Below are 13,840 nucleotides of genomic sequence, written 5' to 3'. Positions count from 1 at the left end.
CTTTGTGCCAGAGTACCCATCTTCACTCAAGTCAAAGGAGCTCACAATCTAATGTTCCTTCCATTAAGAGGCGTAGCTATCGCTTTCAGCGCCCGGGGACAAAGACAGTTTATGCGCGCCCCACCCCCATGGTGGCAAACAGCAAAAAGGGGCGTGGGCCCGCATCCGAATGTGAGCGTGGTCATCGGTGCTGCTTTGCAAATACAAAATAATATGGTAGAAAATTACACTATGACTATGGTAGGATTAGAGTGTGAGCTCCTCTGAGGATAGTCAGTGACATGACTATGTACTCTGTAAAATGCTGCAGAAGACGTCAGTGCTATATAAATACTGTTACATAATAATATGGTAGGACATTAGACTATGACTATGGTGGGATTAGATTGTGAGCTCCTCTGAGGACAGTCAGTGGCATGACTATGTACTCTGTAAAGTGCTGCAGAAGATGTCAGTACTATAGATACAGAGAGATGACAGAGAACATTTATATCACGCTTTTGTCCTGTCGGACTCAAAGCGTCAGTGCTGCAGCCACTGGGACGCGTTCTATTGGTCTCCTACTTAACAGGTGCAGGCTTACTGAACAGGAGGAGCGAAGATTTATTTGAAACCAGGTCTCCTATATTAGAGGCCCCAGTACTGTATCCAGCCACTTGACAGGGCTTTTTCCCTTCCCTACCCCCCACCCCAAAAAAAAATAAAATACTGTGATAATGGATTGCTGAATGTGCAATAAAATGCTAAAAGCTTTAAGCCTGAAGAGTCAGTCAGAGAAAGGGAATGTATGTACAGTATGTGTATATGATATACATAGATTCTGTGATTCCATCCCTGACTGTCTGACCCCTGTCCCCGACCCTGCAGGCTTCTTCAAGCATTTAGCATTTTATGACACAAGTACAATATTTTATGGACCATGAGACCCTCCCAGCTACATTAACCCCCCCCCCCCTAATAACAGAATAACAGCAACCCATCCAGCAACAGTAATTCCCCCCCCATAACAGTAACCCTCCCAGCTACAGTAATCCCCCCATAACAGTAACCCTCCCAGCTACAGTAATTCCCCCCACCCCATAACAGTAACCCTCCCAGCTACAGTAATCCCCCGAAAACAGTAACCCTCCCAGCTACAGTAATCATCCCCCCATAACAGTAATTTGCCCCCCCATAACAGATATCCCCCCCCCCCAATAACATTAACCCTCCCAATAACAGTAATCCCCTGCCCCCACCACCAGTAACACTCCTGCCCCCACCATAAACACAAAGTAAGATACAGTGCAAATATCCTAACTCCTTACCAGCAGTGAAGGAGTTAATGAAGAAAGCCTGGGCCGAAGTAAGGGGTGGATCTCTGCGGAGTCATGAGGAGGAAACAGAACACCGGAACAGCGGGGCTCCCACAAAGGAATGCCTGGCATGTGTGCAGAGAGAGTCCCTGTCCTGTTCTGGCTGCAGTGGCATTTCTATTCAAGCCACCCGCGCTAGGAAGCATGTGACAGGAGCAATCATCATGATTGCTACTGGGGAAGGGAGAAGAGGCAGCATGGGGGCGGAAGAGGAAAGAGAGAGACTCTCGGGGAGAGATGGGAGTTGGCTCTCCTCCAATCAGGCACCTGTATGCTCGTGCCAGTCCGATCTTCAGCACTCCAGCCCCAGCATGATCCATTCCAGCCAGACCTCCAGCACTGACTCAAACTTCCCGGGGCTCCAGTGACCTCATCCTGCATCCTGCGTGCACAGCACTAATGACGTGCGCTGGCACCGCACGCAGACTCTCAGGCAGAGAAGAAGATCTAAAAAAACAAAACAATGCGGCAGGGCGCCCTTAGGGAGGCAGCGCCCGGGGGCACATGTCCTACCCCGCCCCCACCAAGCTACGCCCCTGCTTCCATTGTGTAAGGTCAATTTACTAGACTTACTCTGCATAGAGTAGTGGTTTGTGTTAAACTCCTATTATCAAATGCCCGCCCTTAAACGACAACTTAAGTGAGAGGGATATGGAGGCTGCCATATTCATTTATTTTTAAGCAATAACAGTTACCTGGCACTTTTGCTCATTCTCTGCCTCTAATACTTTTACCCATAAACCCTGAACAAGCATGCAGCAGATCAGGCGTTTCGGACATTATAGTCAGATTTGACAAGATTACCTGCATGCTTGTTTCTGGTGTTATTCAGACACTACTGCAGCCAAATAGATCAGCAGGACCGCCAGGCAACTAGTATTGTTTAAAAAGAAAAAAGTATGGCAGCTTCCATATACATCTCACTTCAGTCAACCTTTAACATATAGCATCTCTCCATATATTGCATGAGGTGCTTCCCCAAAAATGTAACATGTTCTGAACGCTCTCCACCTCAAAACGGTCCCTCCCTGAGGCAATTTACTATGCAATAAAACTGTCTGACTATTCTTATCCCCAAAACTGCATTGCTTTACAACAATGCCAAATTCTGTACCTGTTGCGCTTCAAATCTATGCTTTATTCCAATTTCCTGTAATGGTAGTATTGTTCTAACAACATGCTTTAGAGTCTGTTTTTCAGCAGTGCACTACAGTCCACAATGACCACTGAAAGCCAAGCACAAAGTGCACTTGTAAGAGAGAACAATCATAAATCCCCCTGCTTTTGGTGTGACATCACTGACTGAGGAAAGCTGTGCTCTGTTCCCTGTGCTATAACGTGAACTAACTTCCATTTACATTCCAGGAGCAATGCTGAATATTAAATAGTTAGGACCAGGCCCGGATTTACATCACAGGAGCCTATAGGCACAGATAACCTGGCACCCTAGACTTCACCCTCCATGAACCTACAAACCCCCACTGAACTGCACACAGGTAGCTACAGGTGCCCTTAGTAGTAGCCAAAGGTACCCTTAGTATTAAGTTGCCTCTGACGGGAGATCTCGTCAGTGGAATGCTGATAGCTGGGTGAGTAACCTCTCATTTACTCTCTGCTCAGGACTCTGCATAGGGAAGAGGGAGGCACTGGTGGGGGGGGGGGAGTGAGCAGAGCCGGGACAAGGTCCTCCAGCACCCAAGGCTGAGACACCAAAGTGCGCCCCTCCATCCCTCCCACCCCAGCTGTCACACACTGATTGCTATTAGACTAAGAGGCGCCACAGGGCCCACAACCTCCCCAACACCTTAATATCTAGTTATCTGGATTGCAGTCACTGCCATGTATCCCCTTTTCTTATTTCTTTCTGCTTCAAACACAATTAGGAATGACAGCTGAATGAATTCTGCGCCCCCTCCTACACTGCGCCCTGAGACTGGAGCCTCTCCAGCCTATGCCTCCGCCCGGCCCTGGGAGTGAGCCACCTTTCCATCATCAGGCGCCTGTAGGCATGAGCCTACAGTGCCTTATGGTAAATCCAGCCCTGCTTAGGACACATACTGAGAAGACAGGCTTTATTGGAGAAGACCCTGATGCTGTGAAAGATTGCGGGCAAAAAGGAGGGGGCAATAGAGAATGAGATGGCTAGATAGCATCATGAGCTTGGAGAAGCTTGGAGAGGCAGTACAGAACGGAGGGGCCTGGCATGCTGTGGTCCATAAGGTCGTAAAGAGTCAGACATGACTGAATAGCCAATGAACAACTACAACTTCCATTTATCTCAAACATTAAAAAAAACAACATTCATTTGAGGTTCCCTACCTGATCTTTTATTCTGGCATACTTTAATTCTCTTGCAATTTCTCAAGCCACTAATGTTGAAAACCAATCCATAGGAATCCATAAAGCTAGGGTTTCCAAGTAGAATTCTACCACTATGCAGTCTTGGCAGTGTATGGGTACCACTTGATCTGTTATATAGGATCGCTTGTGCGGGGGGGGGGGGGGGGGGGGGGGGGGACTTCCCATGACGCCACTTCCTCAAGCAGTGTCAGGTGGTTGTACCAACTCCACAGCCCTGGTAAGTATTAGACTAAGGAGTCAGAGTCAAGGAGTTGGAGCAATTTTGGGTCAGTGGTTTCATAATCTAAGGACTCAGAATCGAATGATTTTGTACCAACTCAACAGCCCTGCATGTGAAGCAGCAACCATGCAATGGCCTGTCTATGGATGCCCTTTCGTGTAAAGTTTACAGTGCACTAGATACACTTATGTCTACACAAAGGCAGAATAATCAGTAATAATAATAATAATAATGTAAATGCATCATGCTGTCTGCTGTAGAGAAAATATCCAGGTACAATAACATGTAGCAGGGGGCTAGCTGAATGTAAACCTTATTGCAGTATACATCCACTACAAGGCTTCTCTGAAAGCTAGGCCAGTTGTTGCAGGCTGACTTGTAATCAGCAAACACTATCTAGAGCTCTTGTATGCTCCATCTACAAGCCTGCTGTATGCTGCTTGGTAACCTGTAGTTAACACCACTTAACAGTTACTAGATAGCATAATTGCTCGCTGGTATTCTTACTTGGCACTGTTTCAAGCCTTACGTCCTTTCAATTTAAAATGTGCTGCAAGGAAACTAGCTATGAAACAGATACATACCCGCATTCCCCAGGAAATTAATATTTCCTATGTAAGTGCATCCAGCATGCTGAAGTCACATTGGATCAATGAACATTATTGCAGTATTTCATGTTTGCAGTGCAGGTTTGACGTAAGCCATATATGATCTGGCCTAAACAGCAACTGCCTCTTCCCGATCAATCCTATTATCACAGTTTTAGTATTAGGGATTTGTCTTAAGCCTCATACACGTGTATGAGAACTGTCGCCCGTGGGGTCAGGGGTCAAACATTCTGGCGACAGTTCAGGGTCAAGATACAGTATCCAAGAGGATATAAGGGGGTAGGAATGATAATGCTTCACTCACGGTGGAGAGGCTTCTGGCGCGCAGGCTGAGAAGGAGGGCAATACACTTGGGGTTCGGTCGAGCATTGGTGTCAACATTGGGGCCCCTACACACTAGATTTTTGACTTAACTGTACTTAAAGTGTACCTGAAGGGTAAAAGTGCCTAATTTGGGTACTTACCTCAGCAGAGGGAAGCCTCTGGATATTCCAAAAGATTCTCCTGTCCCTCTCCACCTTGCCTTTCCAGCACTAGGACCCCTCGAAGCTAGTAGACAAGCCATTGTCTATGGCGCACAGCCGCACTGGGCCAGCGAAGATGGCTCACACCTGCGCAGTAGCACGGTGCCAAACTGGCTTCCCCTTCAGGGGGTCCCATTGCTGGAATGGCAAGGTGGAGGGAGACCTGTGACATTAAAAAAAAAGTCATATACTTACCGCAATAGAGGGAAGCCCCTGAATCCTCCAAAGTTTTCCCTCTACTGAGGGAAGTATGTGACTTCTTTTTTAATATCACTGGTTTACTTTAGCAGGCACCTTAGCCTAGTTAAATCCAGCATATGTACCTAGCTTTAGTCATAAAATATGGAACTTAAAACCTTTTAAAAAAGGCTAAAAAGGCACACTGTGTCTGTATATGGCATTTACTGAACAAACACCAGATAGTGTATTTTAAGTAATTGATTGTAGAGCAGGAATCACCCTAAAATGAACACGAGTCCTGATCCAGGGGGCTAGCCAGAACAGGTAGTGTTGATTACCGCCGCTCCTGTAAGGTTTTATAAGCTGCAGCTCTGAGCTCTCGGTTCTCTCAGAGTGTAGAAAGGTAGGGAATGGGCAGGGAAGGAGCATGATAGGGGGGGCAGAGGCAGAGAATGGGCACAGAGACAGGGAAGGGACGTTCCTAATGCCAAAAGGGGCATTCTGCAGGAGTGCCTCTCCTGCAAAGGATGCCCCTCCCCTGTTCCAGCAAGCAACAAGCTGGTTGTAAGCAATTTCAAGGGGCACTAGAGAGGGAAGAGGGAGCAGAGAGCAGCACAGAGAGGACACAGAGGCATGCCATTGAGCAAAGAACATGCCTCTGTGTCTCTTTTCTTTTTTTTTCTTTTAATCTTCCTCAGGTATACTTTAAAGTGTACCTGAAATGGGGTCCATTTAAAAATGTATACATACCTGAGGTTTCCTCCAGCTCCCTCCAGCCTGATCGCTCCCTCGTCATCCTCAGTCGCCGCCTGCTCCTTCGCCTGCAACTGGCCTGAAAAATCCTTCAGTCGGGGCCAGTCGGCGCAGGCGCAGTCCGGCCAGGTGTGCTTCCTCATTTTGTTCTGTGCCTGCGCAGTAATACTGTGCAGACGCAGAATGCTCAAGCCGCCGTGAACGAGGTGGGAGCGCGCGTGGCCAGGCCATGCATGTGAAGTTGGCACTAGACCGGAGGACTTTCCGAGGCTAATTATGGACGACTGGGGAGTCGGAAGAAGATGGCATGGCAGCGTTCAGGCTAAAGGAGGTTGGAGGAAGCCCCGGATATGTATGTTTCGTGTTTAAAAGCCCATGTTTAAAAGCCCATCTCAGATTCCATCTCAGGTTCCCTTTACAGGGAACCTGAAGCGAGAAAAAAATGGAGGCTGCCATACAATATTTATTTCCTTTTAAACAATTCCAGTTGCCTGGCAGCACTGCTGGTCTATTTGGCTGAAGTAGTGCCTGAATAACACCAGAAACATGCATGCAGCTAATTTAATCTACACTGATCTAAGAGTGCACAATGTCATGTGCTTTCAGTCATCTGGGAGAAAAGCACTTTACAAATGTTTTGTTCTCGTTGTTGTCATCTCACCCTTAAAACTTTAATGTTGAAACTACTGTCCCTCTTCTATAGTGGCTGCCATCTTGCTTTTAATTGTTTTAAAATTATTTTACCTGCCAAGCAGATGTTCCTGTGTAAGTCTGGATTCGCACTATGCTGAAGGCACAACATTGCACTCACAGCGTACCCTGAGTAGATATGCGCACACCAATTTTTCAAGACAAACAGCTCACTTTATTGTGCTTCCACTGACACATTGTACAAACCAACAATTGTTTCGGTGGCCAAACAGGGCCCCCTTTATCAAGTTGTGTGGATGCCTGTTTGGCCCACAAAACAATTGTCGATTTGTACAATGTGTGCAGAGGAAGTGTGCTATTTGACTTGCAAAATTGGTGTGCTGATATCGTTTGGATTTTGAATGCTTGGTAACACTGCCTATGCCACCGTATCAAGCACCCAGCTGAATGAGGCGTGCCCACTCAAAGGACTTTCCATGCTGAGTGGATATTAAGCGCCACAAACAATGTCTGTCGCAGTGTATGTTGACTCATTTATATTACCCACCATTGCGCATCTTGACCACCGCTGCCGTCTACCGTGTGGTCCACAGCTAACTCCCCCATTTAGGTCCACTGCTACTGTCGCCTCTCACTTCCACTGCTGGGAACATGCACTGCTGTACAGATCGGAGACCCAACAGATGCAGATGGATTGCAATATAGACCAATAGTATTCCTCCCTCCACCACTCAGTGAACCAATGAGAATCCTGCCTGTAGAGCATACATGTCAAACTCCGGCTAGTGGGCCAAATCTGGCCCTCAGAGCCATCAAATTTGGCCCCCAAGTGGTTTCCCCACTTTGCATTATGTTTGGCCTGCTCTAGACTACCAGGGAAGCTGTATTGGAGGTGAAGCCCTAATCACCAGAAAAGCCTTATGTCGGAGTGAAGGGGAAAGCACTAGACCCCAGAGAACTGTATAGGGGAGGGGAAGGCTTCTAGACACCAGGGAACTGTATAGGGGAGGGAGGAACACTAGACACCTGGGAACTGAATAGTGGAAGGAGGAGGCATTAGACATCAAAGAACTGTATAGGGAGGGAGGAGGGCCACTAGACACCAGGAAACTGTAAACAGGAGCGGAGCTATTAGACACCAGTTAACTGTATGGGTGGGGTGGGGGGGGGAGGTATTTGACAACAGAGACATTTATAAGGAAATTGAGGTTGGCTCGCAACTTGGTCCCAGTGTTTAATGTCAGTCCACTTTGTATTTTAGTTTGACACCTCTGTTGTAGAGGGTTCTGATCTGTATAGCAGTGCATGCCCCCTGCAGAGCTTTCACCCTCAAATGTTGCATTCTTGTTTACAGGCCATTCAACAAACTGAAAAAACCCTATGGAGAGTGGGACTGAGTTACTGTATGTCTACTGTCAGTTTAATTATGTGCACCTGCTTACACTACTTTGTTTACAGCAGTCTGTGCATTCATGACAAAAAGCTATTGAAATGTTACGTTGGTTCAAATTCTCTAATGATCAGAAAGGAGGACTAGCCCCAATACGCTGCAGGCGGCATCTTTTCAGAGGCACGCTTGTCTGACAGCATGGGGGTAAATTACACTGTAGCAAAATGAACTGCTAATGTTACATTTAATTGCAGGTCTTCCAGTGAAGTCAGGTGCTGACACCATCCTAACAGTAGGCTTGGATTACAGTCTAGCATTGAACTTGCCACTGTAATAAGCACCTCAGACACCAATAGTAAAGGCTATTCTAGCGGAGGCTCTGTGGAGGAATATGATGTGATATGAGATCACTGTTATGTGCACACTGCCCTGCCTCGGCTTGCTGGAAAAGGAACAGTCTTCTCCCACAGTGACGTTGCACTTTGCTAAGCAGACAGCTCAATCTGCCTTTGGGGAGTCCCTTCTGATGGAAAATTGTCATCCCATAATCATGGCTAATCAAGCCTGTCTTCTTACTAACCCCTGCTGAAAAAAGGCTAATCTTACGTGTAAAAGCTGTTCAGTTGATTTCCTAACTGTTAAACAATTCAGCAATTCCAGCTAAGCTTTTTTTTTTTTTTTTTTTTTTTGATAATCCTGACACACCAACACCCAGACTATCAAGTAAAGATCTGCATTGGGTTGGGTACTTGTAGTTACCCTAGGTGTGGGTCGAGGTGTGTTGTAGAGCAGATGTTGGCAGTTGCAACACAATAGAGTCCAATGGGAAAACGTGCGTCGTCCAATAGGGTGTTCAGGGCCACGTTTCATTGCGATGTGTGGGATCTCACAGCTGTTCTGTGAACGGTAACATGAAAGTCAATGGATTTCCATTTTACCATGCGGATTGCACACTATGTGCAGTGTGTCATGACTGACAACAGCCCATGAGTGTGAATGAGCCCTATGCATGGTGTTATAAGAGACTTTCAGAGTGAATGTTAGGCTAGGTTTCCATTGTTGTCAGCATGCGTCTTGCGAGATGCGATGCCGACACAGCTGTGAACCATCTCACAGCAAAATCCCTCTAGCTGCGCTATGCACAGCTATGGGATTCGGACAAGTGTTGCGAGATTATGCCATCAGATTTTTCCCCGCCCACAAGTTTGGATGCTCCGTGGTTACTTAAATAGGCTGCCAAATTCCATCCGAATATGTGGGTACAGATTCGGACTGCAATTGCAGCAGTGGAAACCTAGCTTTAGTAGAAAAAGTAAAAAGTGGGTTTGGGTCATAGGTTGGGTTGCTGATTCAAACACTTTCAGATTGGGTGCAGGTATGGAAACCATGTAGCGGGTCTTAAAGTGGAATTAAACGGAGAACTTTATCTATGCTCTAAAAGACTAGCCACCACATGATAACCTTTCTTTATTACAATTTACAAAAAACCTAAAAAACCCTGTAGTTTTATTCATTTTCATTTTTGCAGGGAGCACCAAAAAGGTTAAGCCTCAGCGTTTACTGTATGAGCTCTCCAGCAGTCTATTCACAATTGCTGGTAAGAGCTATTTAGACACTTTGATCTAATATTTGGAACACAGAGAAGATAATTATTTAGCAGCTATATATGGAATGAAGACGTTTCATTGTGTGTTGTGCAAGAGTTTAGTTTCGCTTTAACGAGTACTTTCAGTATAAAAGACAGAGCCCGTCATGTCCGGCTCTGTCTAAATGTTCCAGGATCGAGGAGGTCTCAGGGTTAATTACTTACCTGATCACCTGCAATTCATTAAACAGGTAATGCTCCTCCCCTACCCCCCACCTTGGCAATACAGACACGGCAATTTTTCTGAAGACCTGCGGCCTGCCCCCAGCTCAGCAGCCACCAATTAGGCAGCAGCTGCTGAACTGGGTGCGAGCCACTGCAATGCAGGTGAGGATAGCCAGAACTTCGACCGACTGGGAGGAAGGGGGTAGAGCGTTCATTTGTCTAATGAATTACAGCCCAGCAGGTAAGTAATTAACATTGAGACCTCCCCACCCCCCAGCATTAAGACAGAGCCGGATATGACAGGCTATGTCTTTTATACTGGAAGTACCCTAAGATTATATTCTGAAGTATGGTAGGACATTCACAACATGCAGCCTTAGTCAATAAAGCAGTGAAGATAACATGTACAGCTTTGGTTAACTTGAATCAGAAAAATGTAGCATAAATTCTGCGGAGCAGTGCTTTTCAGCGCTGCTAGCTTTGGGCGCAGCCAGCGCCGCCATAGACTGTAATGGGAATCAGTCTATAGCGGCGCTCAGTGAGGAAGGTCGGCTCCGTCAGAAGACGGAGCCGAAGTTGTTTAAAAAACACAATAATTCGGCCTCCAGCAATCGCTGGAAGCCGAATTATTTCATTCCCCCACTATCCATGTCGGCCTGGAGGGGGAATAGTAATTAAAACGCCTCGGACTTGTGCAGAAGCAGGACCAGCCATTTAACAGCTGGATCCTGCGCCCAAGTCTACCAGCGCCGTATTCAAATGTACGCTAAATTCTGGTTACCTTGGGTTAATACACACTTGGGCTGGTTTATCAAATGAAAAGTTGAAGCTAAAGTAGAGCAGTTGTGTGGAGCAGCCAATCAGCTGAAACCTAATTGGTTGCTCTGGGCAACCACTCTCCGTTCGCTCCAGTTTTCCTTGCACCTGTCTTGATAAAACTATACCACTGCTCTTTAGTAAGAGCTGCTTCAAACAGTATTGTCAGTGTGAGCCTACTGCCAGCTTGACAGTTTTTTGGCAGTTTACAGTATTTGTATTAACACATTTATAAAAATAAATAAATCAAAAACAGTCATTAGCTCCCTTTAAATATAACAATGTTAAAACGCACAAGTATCATGCATGACACAGAGGCTTGTCAGCATCAGCAGACCAACCAATGGCAGCGCATTTCAATGACCTGGTATTTGTAGTACTTGATAGGTTAAATGGAGGCACCTTGTGTAAAATACAGTGATGCACAGGGTAACCAGCGCATTACGGTAAATGCCTTAGTAGTGAGCCTCTATTGCTTCCAACTGTATGTGAAATGTCAGCTGAAGTTGCACAGCATAGTCAAGGTGACAGGGAAACCCCAAAGGAAGTAATAGCTGCATTTAACCAGATGCTAACGAGCACTTTGTCATTAAGGAAAGCATGACACAGCATGAAAACATACACATAGGTCCACAGCAGTAGAAATCCCAAATAGCCAAGTAGCTAAAGCAGCCCACAAGAAAGCATCCATTCAACAGGTAAGTTTGTATGATAAGCCTATAAATCTGGGTACACACGCCAGATATAAATCTTTGGAAAACGAGGAATCAATCTGCCACATAGGTTTGAGCCGACGGATCTAACAATGCTGTGACACATACAAACGATCTGTTCACGCAGAAGACCCAAAAATACCTTTGTAGTCCATACTTCAGTTTTCTTTACACTTGAGATGTGCAGACAAGTTAAGAAATATCTGATGATCACATACACACCTTGTGGACAGGATTATGGTCAGCAGAATATATCCACAAGGTCTTTTATAAACTTTTGAACCTGATTATCTGCTGATCGGACGTCTTCCAAAGATTTTTATTTCGTGTGTGTACATGGCTTAAGTCGCTGCGGAGAGTCTCACCTGTAGCACTCACAAGCACAAGGTGTCTGTCATCCAGACTACATTCTAACACAGGTACCAGCACAGCACATCCCTGCATCTCTAGTAACATTCCCCAGTAGCTGCTGCATAACTCACTAGAACTCTGGCACCACAGCAGCCCTATAGTAGCCAGTTAAGAGCCATGAAATAAAAAAGCTGTATTTACCAGGAAGATGCAAGCCACAGCCAGAAGCAGAGTGCCAGTGACTGGCCCACGGCAGCATTCCATAGCTGGATCCTTGCCGGGATGGGACTAGGACACAGAGCTGCTGTCACATCCAGCACTAGTACTGCTCGCACTGCCTATCAATTTCCACACACACCAGCCCGGCTCACATTTCCTGAGCCAAGGGGCGTGTGAAGGGGGGCTCAATGGAAGCTCTCTGTGAGCAGGCAGCTGGCCAATCAGGCTCCTGCTAATCAGACATGCAGAATAACAAAGACAGGGGTTCAGTGAAAGTAAGAGGAGTAAAGCAGAGAGGAGGGGGAATGTAGGGAGAGGCTGATGACTAATAGCAGAATGCCATGCTTCCAGCAAACTTTTACTTTTTCATAACAGTAGTGTGAACTTTTTTTTTTACTTCCTCACAGCTATAAGCTCAAGTCTACGCTTAATAAGTTAAGTCATGTAATATGATGTCATAAAGTAGTGCACTACTAGACATATGCATACACTGGTTGAAATAGTGGATACAGCTGAAGACCTGCTCTGTTCTTTAGTTCTTAAGTTCAGTATAAAATGTATTGATATGAATATGTATTGTGCTGTCACTTTCCACAGATTTTTACTAATATATTGAGCAGTTCATGTCACTAACACCTCCCATTGCATACACTGATCAGCCACAGCATAAAAGTGACAGATAGTCTCTACGGTGGACTATATTAGGCAGCAAGCAAGTAAGCAATCAATCAGTTCTTGAAGGTGATGTGTTGGCAGCTGGAAAAAAAAGGGTAAAAAAATACACATTTTGATGGCTAGATGACTAGGTCAGAGCAATTCCTAAACTTAAAGTGGACATCCAGACTAATTTACTAAATCCTGCAGCCTTGCTTTAAAAAAAAAAAAAACAAACGTTATCTTTACCTGAGGCGCTTTGTCCTGCAAAAGCTGTCCCGAAGACCTTCTCTTGATTTGACTTCCGGCGCCTGGCCCTGCCTCCCGTTGCCTCAGAGAAAACCACAAAAAACAACAAGCTAGTTACTGCAGTAAATAGCTAGACATTTTTCGCCAGGAAGAGGGGAGGGGGGGCCAGGCGTCGGAAGTGGAGTGATGCGGGGTCTTCGGGATGGCTTTGCGGGACAAGACACTGCAGGTAAATATAACTTATTTTACAGTAAGGCTGCAGGATTTAGTAAATTAGTCTGAAGGTCCACTTTAAGGTCTTCTTGTGGCTTGTACCCAGTACGCAGTGATAGAGACCTGCACAGTTCAGAATTTCCAGACCTGTTCCTGACCCACTACCTGCTACTGAGTCACTATCTGCTTTGCTAGGGAGCCCTGCAAGTGTTTGAGCCTGCAACCTGACCTGCTTTGACCTGAACCCACTTTTCCCTTTTTCTACTAATACACTCAGGCCCTTATGCGATTGTTTTCTTCCCAGGAGATTTTTTTTTTAGAAAAGATGAAAAATTAACAATAACTAAATTTAAGTCTTACCAAATAAAAAAGGTAAAAAAAGAAGGAAATATGTCATCACCCCTGAGTGTTTCCTTATTTGCTGGGTGCTTTAGAGGTATTGATAAAGTGTGCAACTATCTCCTAGGAGAAAGGAGAAAGAGAATTTCAAGCCCATATTCAATTAACTTAAGGACTGGTGCTCAGTTGTGTTGCTGAATAATTCTGCATGTCAACTCACTGGCCACACAATTCTAAGGGGCTGTTCACAGTACTGCCATGTAACTGATCGCATTATTGTAACTTGCTGCATGCAGGCTTTGAATTAAAGTTTACAGTGCTACCCATAATTATTCAAATTTTAAGTTATATAATAACTATATTAAGTTATAATAATAATAAAGTTACTTTTATTCAAAACAGCAAGTAATTTTTTGACCAGAAATAACAAAGGT

The 13,840-nt window shown here is 45.4% G+C and overlaps 1 protein-coding gene across 5 annotated transcripts in view; it reads right to left on the bottom strand.

Annotated features, from left to right (window-relative positions):
- Nucleotides 1–12,066, bottom strand: part of ADAMTSL1 (ADAMTS like 1) — a 529,495-nt gene extending 517,429 nt beyond the window's left edge. For all 5 annotated transcript variants that reach the window (XR_011020540.1, XR_011020539.1, XM_068234383.1 and 2 more), the window contains exon 1: nucleotides 11,934–12,066. Coding sequence is in view for 3 of the 5 variants with exons in the window: in XM_068234383.1 (XP_068090484.1) it covers nucleotides 11,934–11,996 (63 nt within the window). In the remaining 2 variants the exon portion in view is untranslated. The remainder of the gene's footprint in view (nucleotides 1–11,933) is intronic.
- Nucleotides 12,067–13,840: the final 1,774 nt, after the last annotated feature.

This window comes from Hyperolius riggenbachi, chromosome 1, assembly GCF_040937935.1.
Source record: "Hyperolius riggenbachi isolate aHypRig1 chromosome 1, aHypRig1.pri, whole genome shotgun sequence".
Taxonomy (NCBI): Eukaryota; Metazoa; Chordata; class Amphibia; order Anura; family Hyperoliidae; genus Hyperolius; species Hyperolius riggenbachi.
This window is presented reverse-complemented; position numbering and strand designations above follow the sequence as displayed.